This window comes from Podarcis filfolensis (genome assembly GCF_964270895.1).
Source record: "Podarcis filfolensis genome assembly, chromosome: 6".
Classification (NCBI taxonomy): Eukaryota; Metazoa; Chordata; class Lepidosauria; order Squamata; family Lacertidae; genus Podarcis; species Podarcis filfolensis.
The window spans coordinates 24,432,701-24,451,233 of record NC_139609.1 but is presented as its reverse complement, the minus strand read 5'-3'; the positions used below and the strand labels follow the sequence as shown (position 1 = coordinate 24,451,233).

Genomic DNA, 18,533 nt, shown 5'->3' with positions numbered 1-18,533 from the left:
ACACCTGAAGGCAGCCCTGTACTGGGAAGTTTTTAATGTTTGATGCTTTATTAAGTTTTATATATTCTGTAAGCCGCCTGGAGTGAATGGGGAAACCCAGCCAAATGGGCAGGGTATAAACAATAAAATAAATAAATAAATAAATAAATAAATAAATAAGACATGCACAAAAGAAATAAGACCTGAATCATCAAAATGCACCAACAGTTTAGTATGACATTTATATTTTGACACTTGTCCCTTCCAAAATATATTTGAAATGGGGACATGATAGCTTCCTCATTGTCGCTCTCATATGTTTTCCTTTTTGGTGCTCTGTAAAATACATATCCAAGCACATGAAGCAGACATGCACGTTCTGTTCAGGCATGTGTCCCGGGCTGTAGAATGTAAAATCATTCCTGAGAGAAGCTTTTGTTACTGGCATATCTGAGAGCACATATGGTTTGTGAGCTATGGCAGAGTATTTTCAGCTTTATAACTTGTGTATATTACAGTTTTATTGAAATCTACCTCTGAGCACGTTCCTGAGGAGGCTTGACCAAACCAAGTGTCCTGATTTCAACTATTGTTGTTTGGCTCTGTAACTCTCACAGTAAACCTGTAGAGTTGATTATGTAGTGCAAAAATTCTATTTGGCTATAATGCAGGAATGCTCTGGTTGCAAAATCATGATACATATTTTTAAATACAAATATACACTGGCACTCTAGAGCGAAAGTGAATGCATAGCAGAAGTTAACTCGCATTACAAAGACATTAAAAATGAGAGAGAAGAAGGGAAGAAAAATGCAAGTAGGTCTCTGGAATGCGCAGTGCCCTTCAGGCAACTTATGCATACGGATTTCAATTTTTTTTAACTTTATTTAAAAATTCCTTTCTTATCTCATGATGCTCAGTCAAGTCATCATTCAGTATCAGCTACTCAAGTATTTAAAAGTATTTCAAAAGTGCATAGCGAAGAACGGCTGCTGTGAGAATGCAGAGACATAAACTTGTTGATAATTTTGTCCTGGAAAGATTTATGGCTATTTAAAAGGAGCAAGCATGCTTGTTAAAGGAAGGGGTATAAGCATTTGAAACACACAGGGCTTGTTTAATTCTGAGAGCACTGATGTGCACATTGCTTTGCAAATGTCCATCAGCTGCATGGATAATGGAAGCACCATCTATATCGCTGTTATGGCTTAGGAAGCTCTCCTGCAGCTGCAAGTGAATGGTAGAAATTATTTTGAGATCAGCTGGGAGTTCTACTGCTTTGGACCTCAACAAAATAGAAGGAAGGCTCATTAGGTGACTCAAGACTGCTTGGTAGGCTTTGTCTCCTGGCTCATTGACTTCATGCCAAGCTTCCCTAAGCCTCATCTGACTTGGAATCTTGGAGTTGGAAGGTAACTCAAAGGTCATCTATTCCCAATACAGGAAATTACTGTTGCAGCACCATTTGGTAACTCTATGTCCATTGCTGATGTAAAAGAGGAGCAAAATGGGGAGGGGTAGAGGGAGAGCATAACTTGGAACCCTCAGGCATGAATAACTTCCATTCTGACCTCTTGGCATTTGAGATCACTTCTTTGCATTTGAGCTAAAAAGAAAAGAAAAGTGAATTTTCAGAGAACTGGAAGCCACAGTTTCCTATGAGCACAGTGTGGTCTGTTGCAATGTTGGTATATAGAGTTCACATACCAGCATTCTTCTTTGGTAGATGGATAAGATATCCTGTTGACCTTGTTGGGATTTGCTTTGGCGTTTGAATCCTAATGTATTCCTGAAGTCTTGGTTGCACATACAGGTATAGTTTGGCAAATGCTCAAGTCGGGCCATGTCAGCCAGGGTCCTTCTGCACCTTAACTGCAGGCATCCTAACACCTGCTGTTCCCCACACCACCTCTGACATGCAGATTGTGTACAGGAGGAGTAGAGCTGCATGCCGGGAGCTTGGGAAAAATAAGCACTGTGACACCAAGGAATGATTTGTAATGGCCTGCCCCAGAACTGCAGCAAGTTCAGAAGCTGCTGGCAGCGAATGCTGTACTGAAACTCTATAGGAGTTCTGTTTGCACAGTTCAGGTTTGAATGGTATTTTAAGGAACTTAATGAACAATATAGTTGTCCCCCAACCACTTGGTTCTTCTGTTTTAAAAAGGCTTCCGAGATCCAGCTTCACTGCAATGCTCTGTGTCTTAGCTTTCACATTTTGCTCTGGTGATTCTAAGTCTGGGTAGGGGAAGCCTTTCAAATTTGTTTTACACTTACATGCTTACTCAGTTTCAAATCTCCTGAACTAGTGACTGACACACACACGGACAACTCCTTACTTGTGAAATGAGCACATGCCATGTACTCGAGGAGTGTACGTGTTGGTTAACTTAATTGACAGATACCAAATGCCAAAGAATGCATTCTCATCTCAAGAGATTTATGCATCTAAGAGTCCTAAGAATGAGCATTGATAATGAATTGGAGTCCAGCTGTGAAGTGCTTGGTAGATGACAGAAGTGGAGCTATTTGAAACCTAAAGGAAACTGCTTTTTAGCTTTTATTTTTGGTGTGGTAATACTGTTCAAAGACTGTATTCAAATATTGTGTGCAAAATGCAGTGCTAAAATGCTATAGATTATTGTAACCAGTAGAAATGTGAACTAAATTTACTTGATGCAAAGTTTTAGAGGACAAAAAAGTTTTCTTGGATCAGTCTTGTGATGAGCCACTTGCATAAGTAATGTTATGTAACTCTTTATGCATGATCCTGCTGAAGTTAGGAGTTCTGAAATTCCACTGACACGTGGTGGTTATGTGCCCTAGTTGTTTACAGTTCTCTGTTTGAATGGTTGTGTGGTTCAAGTTGATAAAGAACCATAAGAAGGGAGAGCAGGGTTCTTTGAGCTGTGCATTGACATTCTGCACCTTGACAGCAGACCGAGCAGTTGTACAGGTCACCAGGTCAGTCATCCCCAATCAGTACTGAGAAGGACGTAAAAATAATACATTTAACCAGTGCTTTTTCTGGGGGGATGCACAGGGGGACGCATTTTTGTGAATCTAAGTTTGACCTCATTGAGGAGCAGTATTTCAATATGAGTAGGAAAATGAGAGTACCCTTAAACATTTTTTAAAGAAAAAAGCACTGCATTTAACCAAGATCAGTTTTCCATAGGTTACCATGCATTCAAGGTGGTGCAAAATGGTTTTCCCTTTTTATATGCAAATTCAATAAAAGGATACCATAGTTTTCCAAATTTGTTTCATTCATTTCATTTTATTAATGCTCTCATCTCGTACATTAACAATATAAATTATGAACACAAACTGGGCTGCCATCTATGGGACATATGTCTCAAGAAAGGCTCATTTTAGTGTTTGTGTATTTTTCATTTTTGCAGTCACATCAAAACTTTGTCAGCTCAGATAGGGACATGGAGTGAAAATTGTTAATCAATTTTTGTATGTATGGAAGGCGAATATTTCTTCTTCCAGCACTGAAGCACCACACCAAGACTTCATGCTAAATAGGGCTTACAACTGAGTTCTCTGGATCCAGCACAACTGCAGTATGCTATCATACTAACAGTAATGTCTTTGCTGCTTTGAATAGAAATATCTCATTTAGTAGCAGGATTTGCAAGTCAGAGGTATGTGTGTGAGAGAGAGATGCTTAAAACTGGAGGGAAATGTTGATGCCTCCAAAAGGCATCCAAAGGTTAGCACTCTAAAGCATGGGTAGGCAAACTAAGGTCCAGGGGCTGGATCTGGCCCAGTCGCCTTCTAAATCTGGCCCGCAGACCGTCTGGGAATCAGCGTGTTTTTACATGAGTGGAATGTGTCCTTTTATTTAAAATGTACCTCTAGGTTATTTGTGGGGCATAGGAATCCATTGCCCCCCCAAAAAAAATATAGTCCAGCCCGGCCACAAGGTCTGAGGGACAGTGGACTGGCCCCCTGCTGAAAGTTTGCTGACCCCTGCTCTAAAGGCAAGCAACATTGGGTTGTTTTGCCTCTAGTGTGCAGTTTCTGAGTGTCTGTGATGTCACCCCAAATAGTTCCTAAATTGATGCTGTTCTTCAATTGAGAAGCTGCTTTTTGTTATAATTGTTCTCTTATCTTCTAAAGAACAAAACATCTTTTCCTTTCCAATGCTAATGAGCTACTCTCTACATCAAATGCTCTTTTGTTGACATGGAAATAAGACTTATCTGATGACTGGGAAGCCAAACATACAGTGCAAACTCTACACTTGTGTGAGCCCCACGGCTCCGTATATGCAAGTAGAAAGCAGCCTGTAAGCAAACAGCAAAAGATACCCCAGGGAGGTAGTGATGTAGGTGGGTTCTTACAGAAAGTTAAGATCCCTTTTAACTAGGAACTTTTTATAATGCCAGATGAAAGATGGCTTATTAAGGCAGCGAAACAAGCTTTCAATTGCAACTGATACTCAAGGTCTCAATGAGCAGCTGTGTTTGAGCACAGTTGTAATCCTGTTGATTTATCTCTGGTGACCCCATAAACATGGCTAATTAGAATTGGTGGTAAGAGACTGTAACAGTGGTGGTTTGTTTTCTTTATTGGTCTCTTTAATATGTTGCTTGCAGAGAAATAAATGGGGGGGATTGTAGCTGATAACCTTAAGAGGCACAGCTCTGGGAATGTTTTCGCATACGTACGCAAGCCTGTAGCCAGCTGTCTTTGGTTTGTGGGGTGGGGAGATAGATGGCAAGTCAATATGAAAAAGCTTGTTATCAGGCTTCCTCAAACTCAGCCCTCCAGATGTTTTGAGACTACAATTCCCATCATCCCTGACCACTGGTCCTGCTACCTAGGGATAATGGGAGTTGTAGGCCAAAAACATCTGGAGGGCCGAGTTTGAGGAAGCCTGGCTTATATTAGATGCCTACCTACCTACCTACCTATATATCTGTCCTGAGAAACAATGGAGGAGTGTGCCTTTGTGAGGTCAAACCATTGGAAGATTACAGCGTCTTCTGTGGCTGTAGAGACCGATATGGGAGAGACATGTTTCTTTGCAGCTGGGGCTCATGAAGGCATCCAGTTGTGCAGATGCAGATGCACCATGGCATTTCTTCTCTCTGCACTCCTCCCAGTGGTCATTCCTCCTCTGGTCACTGCTGTGGATACACAATCTGACCGATCATCTCCAGGCGCTGTTGTCATCTTCAAGGGCTTCCCGCATGGCAGGGTTGACGTTGCCACAGCCCTCATGGTCACATTTGCAGACATCTTTGTAACGCAGAGTTGGTCTGCCAAAGAGCCTGGTGCCTGAAGCCATCTCCCTGTAGAGCACGTCCTTGTGGATTCTGCAGTCTTCCATTCTGATACACACACACACATGCATGAATTCCTCTCAAAAGGAAAAATCTCAGGGGATAGCTCAAAATAGAGCTTCGTTACAAGAAATCATTTCATTAAAACATTGCAACAGTAAATGGTACTGTAAATTAGTAACTTAAAGGAGTTTATTGGAGGATAGCCTTATCCTCCATGAAACCATCAATGGATGCTCATCATGATGGTTATGCTCTGCCTCCAAAGTTTGAGGCAGCAGTGCTTCAGAATACAGTGGTACCTCGGTTTAAGAACAGTCCGGTTTAAGAACAATTTGGTTTACAAACTCCGCAAAACCGGAAATAGTGTCCTGGTTTGAGAACTGTACCTCGGTCTAAGAACGGAATCCGAACTGTGGAGGGCACCGGCTGTGGGAGGTCTCATTAGGGAAAATGTGCCTCGCTTTAAGAACGGTTTTGGTTTAAAAACGGACTTCCGGAATGGATTAAGTTCGTAAACTGAGGTACCACTGTATCAGTTCTGCAGGAGGAGAGAGCTCTCCTCTGCTCAAGTTTTGCTTGTGGGTCCCAGGGGTATCCAGCTGGCCACTGTGAGGACAGGATGCTGGACTACATGGGCCATTGGCCTGATCCAGCAGGTTCTCTTTATTTTCTTGAATAAGACTTGCATACAATCCAGTGACATCCAGGAACAACAAAAATGGGTCAGGTGCACTGGGTGGACAGCAGTGACGGAGCAACCTTCTCCGGCACCTGGGGCGGTGCAAGTTGTACGGACTGCGCATGTGTGGCATTCCGTACGGATGCTGCACGAGCGGCGCCCATATGGACTGCGGGCGCCCTTGGCTGCTCTACAGCTGGGGGGAGGCAGGGGCCATCTTGTCACTTCTCCCAGAGTGGCACCTGGGGCGGATTGCCCCCTCCATCCCCCCTTCCTACGGCACTGGTGGACAGGGAGCTAAAACATGCTCTTACTCCCCAGTATGGGCCCACACATGGGGCAAATGGGAGACATTTGTATTTAATCTGGTCCAATCTTTGTTTCTGCTCTGAACTGGTACCTTACTCTACTCTGCTGCTACCTTAGCTTTGTATCCCAGCCAGGACAGAAGCTGTGCACATGTCATTTACCTCAGATGAGCATGAATACTGGACCTCACTCAGTTTATAGACTTCTGGATTTTGGAGAGCTTAAAATAATCTTTTCTGAAACAGTGCAGAGACTGGAAAACAGAATTCCTTATCAAATTGGCTCCAGAGAAAGTAAATTGCAGCCCATTAAATTTTTTTGAACTTGGATATCAAGTTACAAGCAGAAGTTCAACTTAACAAATGTCCTCTGAGAAGATGCTTGTCATACAGCACAATCTGTCCTAAATGTGTTTACCGCAAAATAAGGCCCTCAGATTTCAGTGGGATTTACTTACATTGCCGCCTTAGACAAACAAATACATTCACAGCTGGCCCTCTTCATTTTTACTCCAGAATAGATTAATTTGAACATCCAAATGACACTTTCACAACACAAGATGTTGTGGTGCGGCACACTGGGTTGCCCATTGGAAGGGTGTGTTATAATACTTTTGTTATTTTTTGGCAGGATGACTGTAGTAAGCCAAGCTTCCTTTGGACAACCTATCCTTGAAGTAGCTTGATCATCTGTATCTCACTGCCAAGTGTTAAGAATGATTTTATTGCTCTTCCAAGTGTAGATATGTGATAAAAAGTGTGGTAGAAAATGCAGTAAAATGATAGCCTGTGTATGCAATTAATTTCTACTTCTTGTTGTTCTGAAGAATTAAGACTATGGGTACAGTCCACATCTCATTTGTAACTTTTGGCGTAGCTCACTGTTGGTTTGAATAGAACTAATACCATCCCATGCTTTATATAAAACCCACAGTCAACACAGTAAGTTGAAAGCAATATATTCAACTTAAATGGCCCCTTCCCCAAAGTGAGAGAGACTACTTCTGTGATGGTTTCCCTTTATTATTACAACACAGTACAGTTCTGTATTTTTCTGATGTGTGCCTTTGATAGTATGGGTTCATTTACTTGAGCAGTTTCACATCTCCTTGCATTTGGTTTTTAAAGAGATATAAATGAGAGAGATGCAGTCTTCAGTATTTTTTTCCTATTTGGCCATGGCATGCTCATATAATCATCTCTCTAAAAGGTGAGCATGAATTGTAAACAATCGTTTAAAGTGGTTGTGTAAACTGATTCTAATTCTGCCTTTGAATACGATAAGATGAACATGATCATGATGCACATAGTATGTGAATTATAACAATGGCAGATAAATAAACAGATGCTCTACAGTTCCTAAGCTTTCAACTTGTGCGTGTAGTGTGTTGCATTATTCATGCCACTTGATCCAAAAAGCAAATAAAATGTTGATTTTGTTCTAAATCAGACAAAACCTTTGTACTCATTGCTGTACTTCTCCTTTGCAGAGATCAGAATGCTATGGACCCAGCTATGGAGTATGTAAAGGTATGAAATATTACTTAATTACTTCCAAGTCCCTGTAAAAAAAAAAGGGCTAAAATTCATTATCTTATTAGTAAATGCCAATAATTGCAAGTGTATCTCTTCTCTGGTTCATTGTTCCACAGTATTATGGTGATTTGATTCTTAAGGAAAAAAGGGGTAGCTAATTAGAGTGCTTGTATCAAACAAGTAGAAAGGAGATAAGGTCACTTTGTGACCATGGTAATTAATCAGCACTGTCACTAAGGGCTTTTTCATTTTCTTTTGATTATATTCCAGTATTCATGGTCTTGCATCTGCAATCTCATCCCTAGTGCCACAAACTGCATTGGGAACAGGGCACTTTGAGTAGAGTCAAATACTGACCTATGTAGGAAAAGGGAACATTTTATTTTTATGTTTATACTTTTTAAAAAAATACATTTTGTTTATATATTTATATAAACAAGCTTTATATGCCATTTGATGGCTTTACAAAAATTTAAAATAAAACATTAAAATTATTGATAAAAACAGTTTATTTGAAAGCAGTCAAAAGATGATTAAAAACAACAGTAGCTAAAAACACACGTAAGCTTCTACATGTCTGGAATGGCTTGCTTGAACAAAAAACAAAAAAAAAACATTTTAAGCAGGCACCATAAAGAATACAGGAAAGACTCCTGCCTGATGTCAATAGGCAAGGAGTTCCAAAGTTGTAGATGCTGCCACACTAAAAGATTGACTTACAGGTGTGGAACAGGTGTTATGAGGCATCTGTAATAGTGCCAGTGCCACAGCTAGATAGCACTGGGGATTGAATAGTTCACAGCCACACCGCACAGCATTTTGACCAGGGGTCAAAAAGCACTCTCCTATTAACGCTTTTTGGACTTGGTCCTGTAGACAGGACTGGAGCCACTGTAACACAGCGCTCTAATTCCCTTCCCGCAGAGCCAGTCCAGGAAGATACCATGGTCAATGGCAGCGGTTTTCAACCAGTGAGCCGTAGCCCCCTGGGGTGCCTTGAATGATGGTCAGGGGTGCCACAGGCAACACTGACCTGTCCCTCTTTCCTTCTCTGATGTCCTATTGTGTCTCTGCCTCCCAAAGGCGTGTACAGCTGTTCGTTGCAGCAGCCCTGGCTACAAGCTCCCCAGGCGAATGAAGCCTCTGGTGCTAGCCAGGGAGGAGGCACCTCTCTTTGGGGTGGGGGCAGCTCAGAGACCGGGTTGGTAGCCGCCTGGAGGACTCCCAAGGAGAGAGGGGAGGAGGCTAAGGGAACACTCTGCAAGGGAGGGTGTTCGAAAAGGGGTGAGGGGCTGCTGGCTCTACAGGCAAGGGCTTCTGGGGCTCAGAGCATGTTTCCCCACAGAAAGAATGTAGTTGGTCAAGGGAGCCGTGGACTCAAAAAGGTTGAAAACCTCTGGTCAGTGATATTGAAAGCTGCAGAAAGATTGAGAAGCAGGAGCAAGATTGCACTCATTCCCCTTGGCCCTACGCTCTGTAAAGGTCATCCATCAGAGTGACCATGGCCAGAACTCAACCCATATCGAAATTGATCTAAATACTGATATAATTCTGCTGAACGTAATTAGTGTATAGTTTTGATATTTTATAGGGTTTCAAATTGCTTGTCTGTTTTAAGCCACTGTGGGATATATTTTATTTCTATAAATAAAATTCTAGAAGGTGCAATTCTAGAAGGGAGTCATTTTTTGTATGTTGTGAGGCCATCATGTAAAAGGCCTTTAAAAAATGTCCTAGGCCTTACAGGCTGATAAGTTACTGCATCACACTTGGAAGCTGCTGCAACATCATTATTAAATGTTTCTCCAATTGAAACATCTGGCATGGGGTATGTGTTTAAGCGATTGCAGATAGCTGCTTTTGGCCACTCATAGCAAATATCTCCATTATGTGCTAGTTTTCTAACTGCAGGGAGAGTTTGCATATTTTCATATAATGGAAAGTATTCAAATGTTCAACATTCCTGGTTTGGAGGCAGCGAGGGACAGTCCAGCCAGTGGAGCATGAAGCACTCTGTCATTCTCGTGATTTGTGTATTTGAGATACAGAGCATCAACTTATTTCAACTCTGAATTAGTTTCGCATACACTCAGTCATAGGCTTGTGTGCACGCTCGCTCTCTCATATGTAAGTGGTGGTCATTAACAGAGTTCTGAAAGCAGACAAACATTGGCTTAGGGAATGTTGCTGAAACATGGGATGGAGAAAATTATTTCAGTTGGTATTTTAAATTATTCCATTCCAGTTTTTTATGTACATAGCTATTAAGCCAGAGCACACACTTCTTCAGATTTTGCAATGCAGTTTCAGTTACCCAAAAAAAGTGTGTGAGAATGAATGTTCTCCAGAAAAAAAGATTAAAAACCATGCATTTTAGGGGAATGTTCACCAGTTACATATAAATTTCATAGTATTGTGTGTGTGTGTAATTCATTGATAGAGAGAGAGAGAGAGAGAGAGAGAGAGAGAGAGAGAGATAGCCCAACAATTATAAAAAGGTTCCATATGTTATTTGAACTCCCTTTCTGAATGGGATGGAATTAGTGTTGACAGTCAAACAATAGCACGATCAGATCCTGAGGGTGCTCAGGTGTTTTTTTTTTAAGTAACTAACTTTTATTCTCCCTTCGTTTTGTGTTAAAGTTGCACAAGAAATGCAGTTGCAACTGAAGCACAAAGTCTGCTTGTTTTCCTTGAGCTCAGAGTTAAATCACATTCTGGGCTGTCTGTTGGTTATCTCACCTCTTCCTTTCCGGTAATCTTTTTATAGAAATAAACAACTTCGATAAGAAGCTAGTCATAAAAATAGGCCTTCAGCTGTAGCTCTTTGTACTTACTTAGGAGTAAGCACCACTCATTCCAAGTAATCATGAACAGATCAGACTGTTAGACAACAGTCCTGCTTGGTTGCAGAAAAGTCTCACTGCAGCAATTTGTGTCTTACACACGGCAGATTACGTTCAGGGGTGTTGAAGGATGTGGTTTAGACTGATTCCAAATACATTAAGATGGGATGGGTTCCCTTCCAACCCGCTGGTGTCACAAAAATGTTCTGTAGAGCTTCCTGAGGCAGGAACCATAGCATGGATGAATGATGTCTTCATGACACATCAAGGGCGTGAGAGGATGTGCACGGGCTTATAGTCGCATATGTGCAATCAATGGATTTCACAGACGTCTGGGTAAATTATTCATTTGCTTAAAGCTATAGGTCAGAGGGTCTCAGACTTTGACCCACCAGGCCAAACCCAAGTTTGGAAGTTAGCTATTGAAGCCTTCTCAAGTGTAACTAATAGGATATCTATGCAATAGTTCCTCCTAGTTTGACCCACTTTGGGACTAATTCTGTGCATATGACAGGAAGAGTAAAAGCTCTTGCAGTGATAAACCTTGGGGCAGGCACATGGCAAGCTTTGCAGCATCTGCTATGGTGTGGATGCTATAGCTGTACCATACGTGTGCAAAAATTAGGAGTAGGTACAGTGCTGTCACTTGTATCTCAACTTTTTAATTTAATTTATTTTTTTTAAATTAAAAGCAAGGTTTCCCTGCTCTTAGATCTGTTCAGAAGTTTGAAGGCAATAGCTAGTAGGATGGGGAGAACTTCCCTGAATAGGATTCCTAGTGTTTGTAGGGCAGGCCTAGAAAAACGCTTTCCCCTTTCCCATAACTAGCAGAGTGAGAATAAAGAATTCAAAGCAAAGGAATATTTGCAAATTTGTACTGCAAGTTTAAGAACCCAACTTCATCATTTTCAATGTTTTTTACTTATAAAAATTAAATTTCTCATCAGTTCAACTCTTGCATTGGCCAGTCTCTTTTTTATAATTATATTTTATTAATTTTCCATCAAAAGAAAATACAAATCACACCACATTACAACTTCTATAAATTTTTCCATTTTTGACTTCCTTCAGCCTCTCTGCCAATCATCCGAATTATATCTTCTTTAATTACACATTTCCAAATTTTGCTATTGCCTTTATGCCTACCCCCCACTTCTATTTTCCCTTTTTACAATATTTCTTATGTTATTACAGAGCTTCTTTAAATGCCACTAACGTTATTCCATTATCACTTATACATTCCCAATACTCAACTAACTTTCCCCTGTCCTCTGCATTGGCCAGTCTCTTTTTTTTTTAAATAATCTTTATTACTTTTAAAACTTACAAGATAAGAAAAAAGAAGAAAAAAGGCAAGAGAAAAAGACAAAATAGAGCAGAAAAGGAAAAACAACAACAATAAAATACAATATATAAACAATACAAAATACAACCTTAACACAGTCTCAGTCGTCTTTATATTTCAAAACATAGGAAGATGTCCTGTAATACAGATTCTCTAGGTCCCAGCTCAGATGAGTGGGGTATAAACAATAACATTCTGTGTCTCAGTTTTCTCTGACTAGGGTTCCTGTTTCCATAAATGAGGGATAAGGATGAACTCAGCTCAAAGATTGCAGTGTCATGCTCAGTTGGTTATAGCAGGTGTTGACAACTCTAAGGTTGCAGGTTCAATCCCTGTATGGGCAGCTGCATATTCCTGCATTTCAGGGGCTTGGACTATATGATCCTCAGCATCCCTTCCAACTTTACGATTTTACAATTCTGTGTGGCACGGGGACATTCTGCAATTTGTTTTAAGATTGCATGGAGATTATACGCTAGTAGAAATACTTCAGTATTTTCTGTTAGTGGTAGAACAATGGCAGAAGAGTCAAAACAACTAGTACCAAGCAACTTTTTCACCACCGACCTGATATAGGATCACATAGTAGCATTTCATAGGATTAAGCCACTTTAGAAGCTAGTGTTGTCCTGCCAAATGCCTAGGAATCTTGCCACCACTACTGGCCCACTTCCAGGTTGCTTATCAGCAACAGAAATATGGGTAAGATTCACTTCCACATCTTGGCGGGACAATGCAACAACTTGCTGGTCCTATGTTACTACTAAGCAAATGGTCATGGCATCTGCCTTCAGTGGATAAAGTGTGATCTTGCCAGACTTATTTGAGTGAAGATAAAAGTTTCTCCAGTTTTTAAGAAAATAATTACAGCCTGCATGTGTCTATGCAATAAACAGTGCCGAGCTATGATGGCCATTTAAACTCTATTTATAGTCTCTATTTATAGTCTCATTTTGAACAATACCTTTCATCATCTGTGCTTTCCTCTAGTTTGACAAACGCTTCTCTGTGTCTCCGAAGCAAATTATTAGTCTTGCTTTTTGGATGTAAATTAAAGCTCTGCCTTGGATACAGCAGTGGAGAGTGAAAGCAGAAGGAATTAATGTTGCTCAGGGACATGTGAGGAGGGATATTTTTAGCGTACTCATTTTTTCCTGTTGTTGCATAGATTCTTGGGGAGGAGGCATTCTTAATGGTTCTTTAGGTCGTATGTGTTAGCGTTAATAGCTGAATGCAAATGAATGCATTTTATAACCTCTAAAGTATTGATGCATTAGGTCATTCTGTGGATTAAAAAAGGAGGCTGCTAATTATACAAAACCAGTCTCGGGAACAAGCGAATGTACTGATCTGCTGGAGTCTCAGTACTGAGAAGTGGCCGTATGACGAGGGCTTTTCCTTTGTTCTGTGAGCTCTGATGAAACTGGTCACAGTTAAATGGCTCTTTTAGAGTTGGGCTTTTATTCCCCAAGTGAAAACAGGCCAATCTTCTTTGGGATGGCTGCTTGCAAGGAGCTGTGAAAGAAATTCTGTATTTCCTCATGAAAGAGAAATGCTTTTTAATAAGGCAGAATAATAGCAATAGTCAGATGCACCTTAGAGGTTTTGTTTTTCGTTTTGTTTTTAATAATATGGAAAGGCAAACTGGCTTCTAGAGGATTTCCTCACCGTCTGCCTTTCCCCGAGACTGCACATGAGCAGCTTAAATGCCTTGTCTCTGTGGGGGAGAGCAGCTAAGACAGTGCCAGCTGTGAGTGCAGAAGAGAACAGTACCGGAGCGTTTGCAATAAAATTTGCAGAAGCGCTCTGGCATTGCCTCCCTCCTCACCCACTGTCAGCACTGAAAATCTGTTTTGCATAGAAGAAGGTTTGTTTCTGCTGTGCATGGATCTGGAGAAAGGAAGCTGGAAGAATGAATCCCATCACTGCCTTAAAAGGAAATATTACTGTTAAATACTGATGTTGGGCGCAAGCTTTGAAGAATAGTTCTTTATAGATGACTTGGCGGAGGATTGTCTGATGGGATAGAACTGCGGAATTTATTACAGTTTCCCCAGCGATTACAGTCAGAAGGCATGTTCTTAGTTTTCCCACTGGCATCGCTCAGAGCACCTGTAGGGATGTAACTCTTCGAATTGCCAGTTGTTGAGGAATTACAAGCAGGGGAATGCTATTGCCCTTGTTTCCTGCGTGCAGGATTCCCAGAAGCACCTGGTTAACCACTCTGGGAAACAGAAGATGCTGGACTAGAAAGGCCTTTGGTTTTATCTAGCATCTGCTCCCAGTAAAGTGATCATAACAGGTTTCTTTTTCTGAAATCTAAAGATCTCTAGTGCACATGCAAGGAACATTTTAAAAAGTCACTCCCACAAAATGTCCCCCGAACAGCAAAACAGGGACAATGATACTACCAAGGAAAGACTTAAGTGAGGACTGCAAATTTACTGTCCACAGGTTGGAAAAGTTGTGTTAAGCCCTTGCAACATGATACAGTTCTGAATTCACTTTCAACTGTATGCAGAGAGGAACCAATCATGAAGTTCATATGGTCCCTTGTGATAATACCCAAGACACCCACTGGTAGAATTCTGTATCTTGTTGAAGAAGAACTACATGTTAGCCTTGCCCTCTTTCTCAGATGGAACCTTCCGTTCTAAGCTTTTCTTTCACACATTGATTCTGGACAGAGATAGCTTGGCCCCTGTGATTTTGGTATTGGTGCTCTCAAGGCTGGATTATGCAGTTGCTCTGTGTGGGACTTCTCTGCGGTTTAACTTGGAAGCTGCAGCTGGTTCAGAATGCAGCAAGCTAGGTTGTGTTGACTGTGGTGCTCCATTGACATTACGTTTACTCATTCCTCTGCTAGAGGAGCTACACTGGCTGCAAACATGCTATGGGGAGCAGTTCAAGTTTCTGCTTCTAGCATTTGAAACCCTAAACAACTTGGGACCATGATCTCTAAGGGGCCACCTTGCCTACTCTGTCTCTGGCCAGCAACTGCACTCCTCATATGGGCCACTGCTGAGAGTACCGTGTTCTCCATAGGTGCACTTGGCCTATACTAGAAACTGAGCTTTTAGGTTTGCAGCTCCAGCTCTCTGGAATCAGTTATCAGCTGCAATCAGACAGTGATGTTTAGGTGCCTGCGAAGTGAAACTCATTCATTATGGAAGATCAGTTTAATATCTGATGAAATTGTTCAGCTGGGCAGCATTCACCTAAGGAGCCCCACCATGGAGGTCTTCTACAAGACCTTCTGCTTGAACAGGGGGGTTCCTTTCTCTGCCCTGTGCCCCCAACCCCAAAATGGCTTGGAGGGGGGAGTTCACAAGAACCCCTAAAACAGCATATGTGTATGTGTGGGGATTGTTCAGTATGTCACATTCTGTTTAGCTGAAATGCTTGGGCAGATGGAATAATCACAGTAGCTTGACGTTGAATGCCACCCATTGTTTTGTTTTTGTTTTTGTTTTTGAGTTTGTATGGAAAGTTTTATTGTTTCGAAGTTTGCTGAACTGATTTTATTGTTCTTAGAGCTTGTGTACTCTTGTTTTTACCGTGGACATAACTTTGATGGCTTTATGCTGTGAAGTGGTCTCTAAATTTGTATAAGAATAATAAAAATAAGAATTGTCCCTGATGCCCATTGACCACCCACCCTCAGCCTCGTAACCCACCCACCCAGTTCCTGCCACTCATTGTTGGTTCTGCCCTTGCATTTCCTTTGGGAAACATTGATCTGCATGGCTTTGCAGCCCAGGCTGGTGTTTTATAGAGCCGACCTCCCCTGTAGGAAACATTGGTACTCATCTAGTGACATTTATTGGGTGGTAAATCAAGAGAGAACTGAGAGCAATTGCTTTTATTACTTTTGCCAAATTAAAGCTAAGCACATTTTTGCAACTCATTGGTTCTTTGGACAATGATTGCACTCGTGACCGGTTACCGGCACTAATCTTCTTGCCATTGTGGGTCACACACCCACATGTCAGATTAATGTTTGTGCCAAAAAAGATAAACTGAAACAGTTTCTCTGTTGGACACGGAAGGTTGGCTTTTTCTGAAGCTCGTCTTTTTGGCATTACTAGATTTTAAAAGAGGGTCATATGAAATCTATTAAGAATGGTGCTTCATGTGAATCACGAATGGCTTTGAAAATTTAGTAGAGAACACCTTGTTAACTGTTTCAAATTATTTGTAGTTTATATTTTGCTCTTCTAGAGTAAGTACTCAGAGCAGTTTGGGAATTGTACCTCTGTAAAGGTTCTCACACCCTTTACAAACTTCAGTTCCCATGAATTTTTGGAGGAAGCCATGGCTGTTAAAGTGTTATAAGAGTGCTTTGAATGTGTGATGTGGATGTGACCTTAGAAAATAAAGAAATAACCAATTACATAAATACATGAACATGACCAAGCACTGTTTTATTTTTAAAACCAAATATAGGAACATCACATTCTTGTAATAAGGATATCCTATCCAAATTTCATTTTATCAAGCTTTAGAGTGATGCATGCCTGTTCTGGAATCTGCACATCATCCACAGTTGCACCATTTAGATTCCCCACACATATTTAAAGTGCATGAAGGTAACTGATGATGGAAACTAGGAGGCAACAACTTTAAACAAGCATGAGTATATAAAATGAGAGTTGTCATAGTGATCCATAGTTAAAAGTAGAAGTTGACAAATGTGTCCTCTTTTTTTGGTCTTCAGAATATGGCAACTCTAATAGGCAGGCATGACAATGCTTCTGCTACTACCTGCCCTTTCCTTGTGATGTTGGTAGCCTTAAGCACTGCTATGGTTGTCCATCCCACTTGTCCAGGGTGCAAGCCTGGACAGAGTGTGTATAAAGGTCCTGGGCTGCCCAGATGACAAGACCGCCCCCCCCCGTCTCGATGTGGTCCAAAGAAAAGCAAAGCAGAATGTTTGGCACCAGCTTGGCTGCAGGAGTTGCTAGGAGGCGGCATGCAAGGCACCATCCAACTGTCTTAGGGACAGCACTCCAGGTTTGTGTAGGGTTTACTCCTTAGCCTTTTCTTCTCCCAAAGATGTCCCACAAGGCAGTGGGTTCAGGTTTTTCCTCAGGGTTTACTCCCAAAGTCTCACAAATAAGTATAGCCACAAGGCAGCAGAAGTTTAGAATCAGAATTTTCCTTCTCCTAGATGGGGCTACCTTCCCAAGTTGATGAGCCCCATCTGCCCCTCAGTCCCCTATTAATCTAAAAAGGGATATGTATATACCCACAAACGTTCAAGTGTGTGTGTGTGTTTGTTTGTTTTAATTTTCAATTTAACGGCTCAGTCTTATTTAAACTTCTGAAAATGGCAGACCAAGGCAGTAATTGACAAGTGACTTATACTGAAATGGTTGAACATAAATCGCTGTGGTTTAGCTGTCGCTAGATCCACTTATGCAATGTTCCTTGTGGTAATACACTGCCCTCTAGTGTGACAAGTAGAATGATGTCTCCCCCCCCCCATTGATACAAAAGAGAAAACAAGTTATCTGGTATTAAAATGTGAGATACTTTGCTTAAACTTCACTTTGGACTTGGACAGATTCTCTGGAAAAGGATAATTATAAAATAACTGCTTTAACAATAATTGTTATCCAGCCCATACTGATAATACTAATACTGAAATGTTTTAAATATTTATTTGATTGTCATTGAATCTTCCCGTTTCACTTTCTATCTTCTCCTACCACACCCTTGAGAACCGCAACTCTTGGGCCTCAGTAATTGATTGCCCTGACTAGCTCACAGGGTTATTTAAACTGTACATCTGATATGGGTTAGAACTCCAAAATTTAGTATGTGTACGGTTCGTTGGTTCAAGACTATCACATTATGTTTAAAACAAAAAATTTTTTTTCCTTCCAGTAGCACCTTAAAGACCAACTAAGTTAGTTCTTGGTATGAGCTTTCTTCTTCAGAAGAAGTGTGCATGCACACGAAAGCTCATACCAAGAACTAACTTAGTTGGTCTTTAAGGTGCTACTGGAAGGAAAAAAAATTTTTTGTTTTGACTATGGCAGACCAACACGGCTACCTATCTGTAACATTATGTTTAGTCAGTTCTCTCTCAATACAGGTTGGTTGGTTGGTTGGTTTTTAAATAGACACAGGTTCACAGATCTGCATATCCTTCAATTAGTGCAGATGCCCAAGAAGTAGTGGATAAGAAACCTAGGAAAGGAAGAGAGATAAAAACTGCACTCCTAAGTGGCAAAGGTATTTCTAGGCAATTCAGAAAGCTGACATTTGGGGCACCCCGGTTACTAAAAAGTTCTGAAAGTAGAATGAGGCATTTTTGCACCTTACTCAAAACCATTTTGCTGGAGATTCAACCTTGGCAAGTTTCTCAGCTCCTCAAAAGAAGGAAAATAAAGGAGCTGCACTGCAGTGTTTCGTTTTTAAAACAAACTCTCCCAACATATTATTGTTATCCATAGGGGGGTGCCAGAGTGTAATTTCTTGCCATGTGGATACTAGATTCAGACTCTTAACACAAAAGAGGTGCATTGTGTT

The 18,533-nt window shown here is 41.0% G+C and overlaps 1 protein-coding gene across 2 annotated transcripts in view; it reads left to right on the top strand.

Annotated features, from left to right (window-relative positions):
- The window catches only part of BCAR3 (BCAR3 adaptor protein, NSP family member), an 81,804-nt gene that overhangs the window by 24,966 nt on the left and 38,305 nt on the right, over positions 1–18,533 (top strand). For both annotated transcript variants that reach the window (XM_083620620.1, XM_083620621.1), the window contains exon 3: positions 7,760–7,799. In XM_083620620.1, coding sequence (XP_083476746.1) covers positions 7,760–7,799 — 40 coding nt within the window. The remainder of the gene's footprint in view (positions 1–7,759; positions 7,800–18,533) is intronic.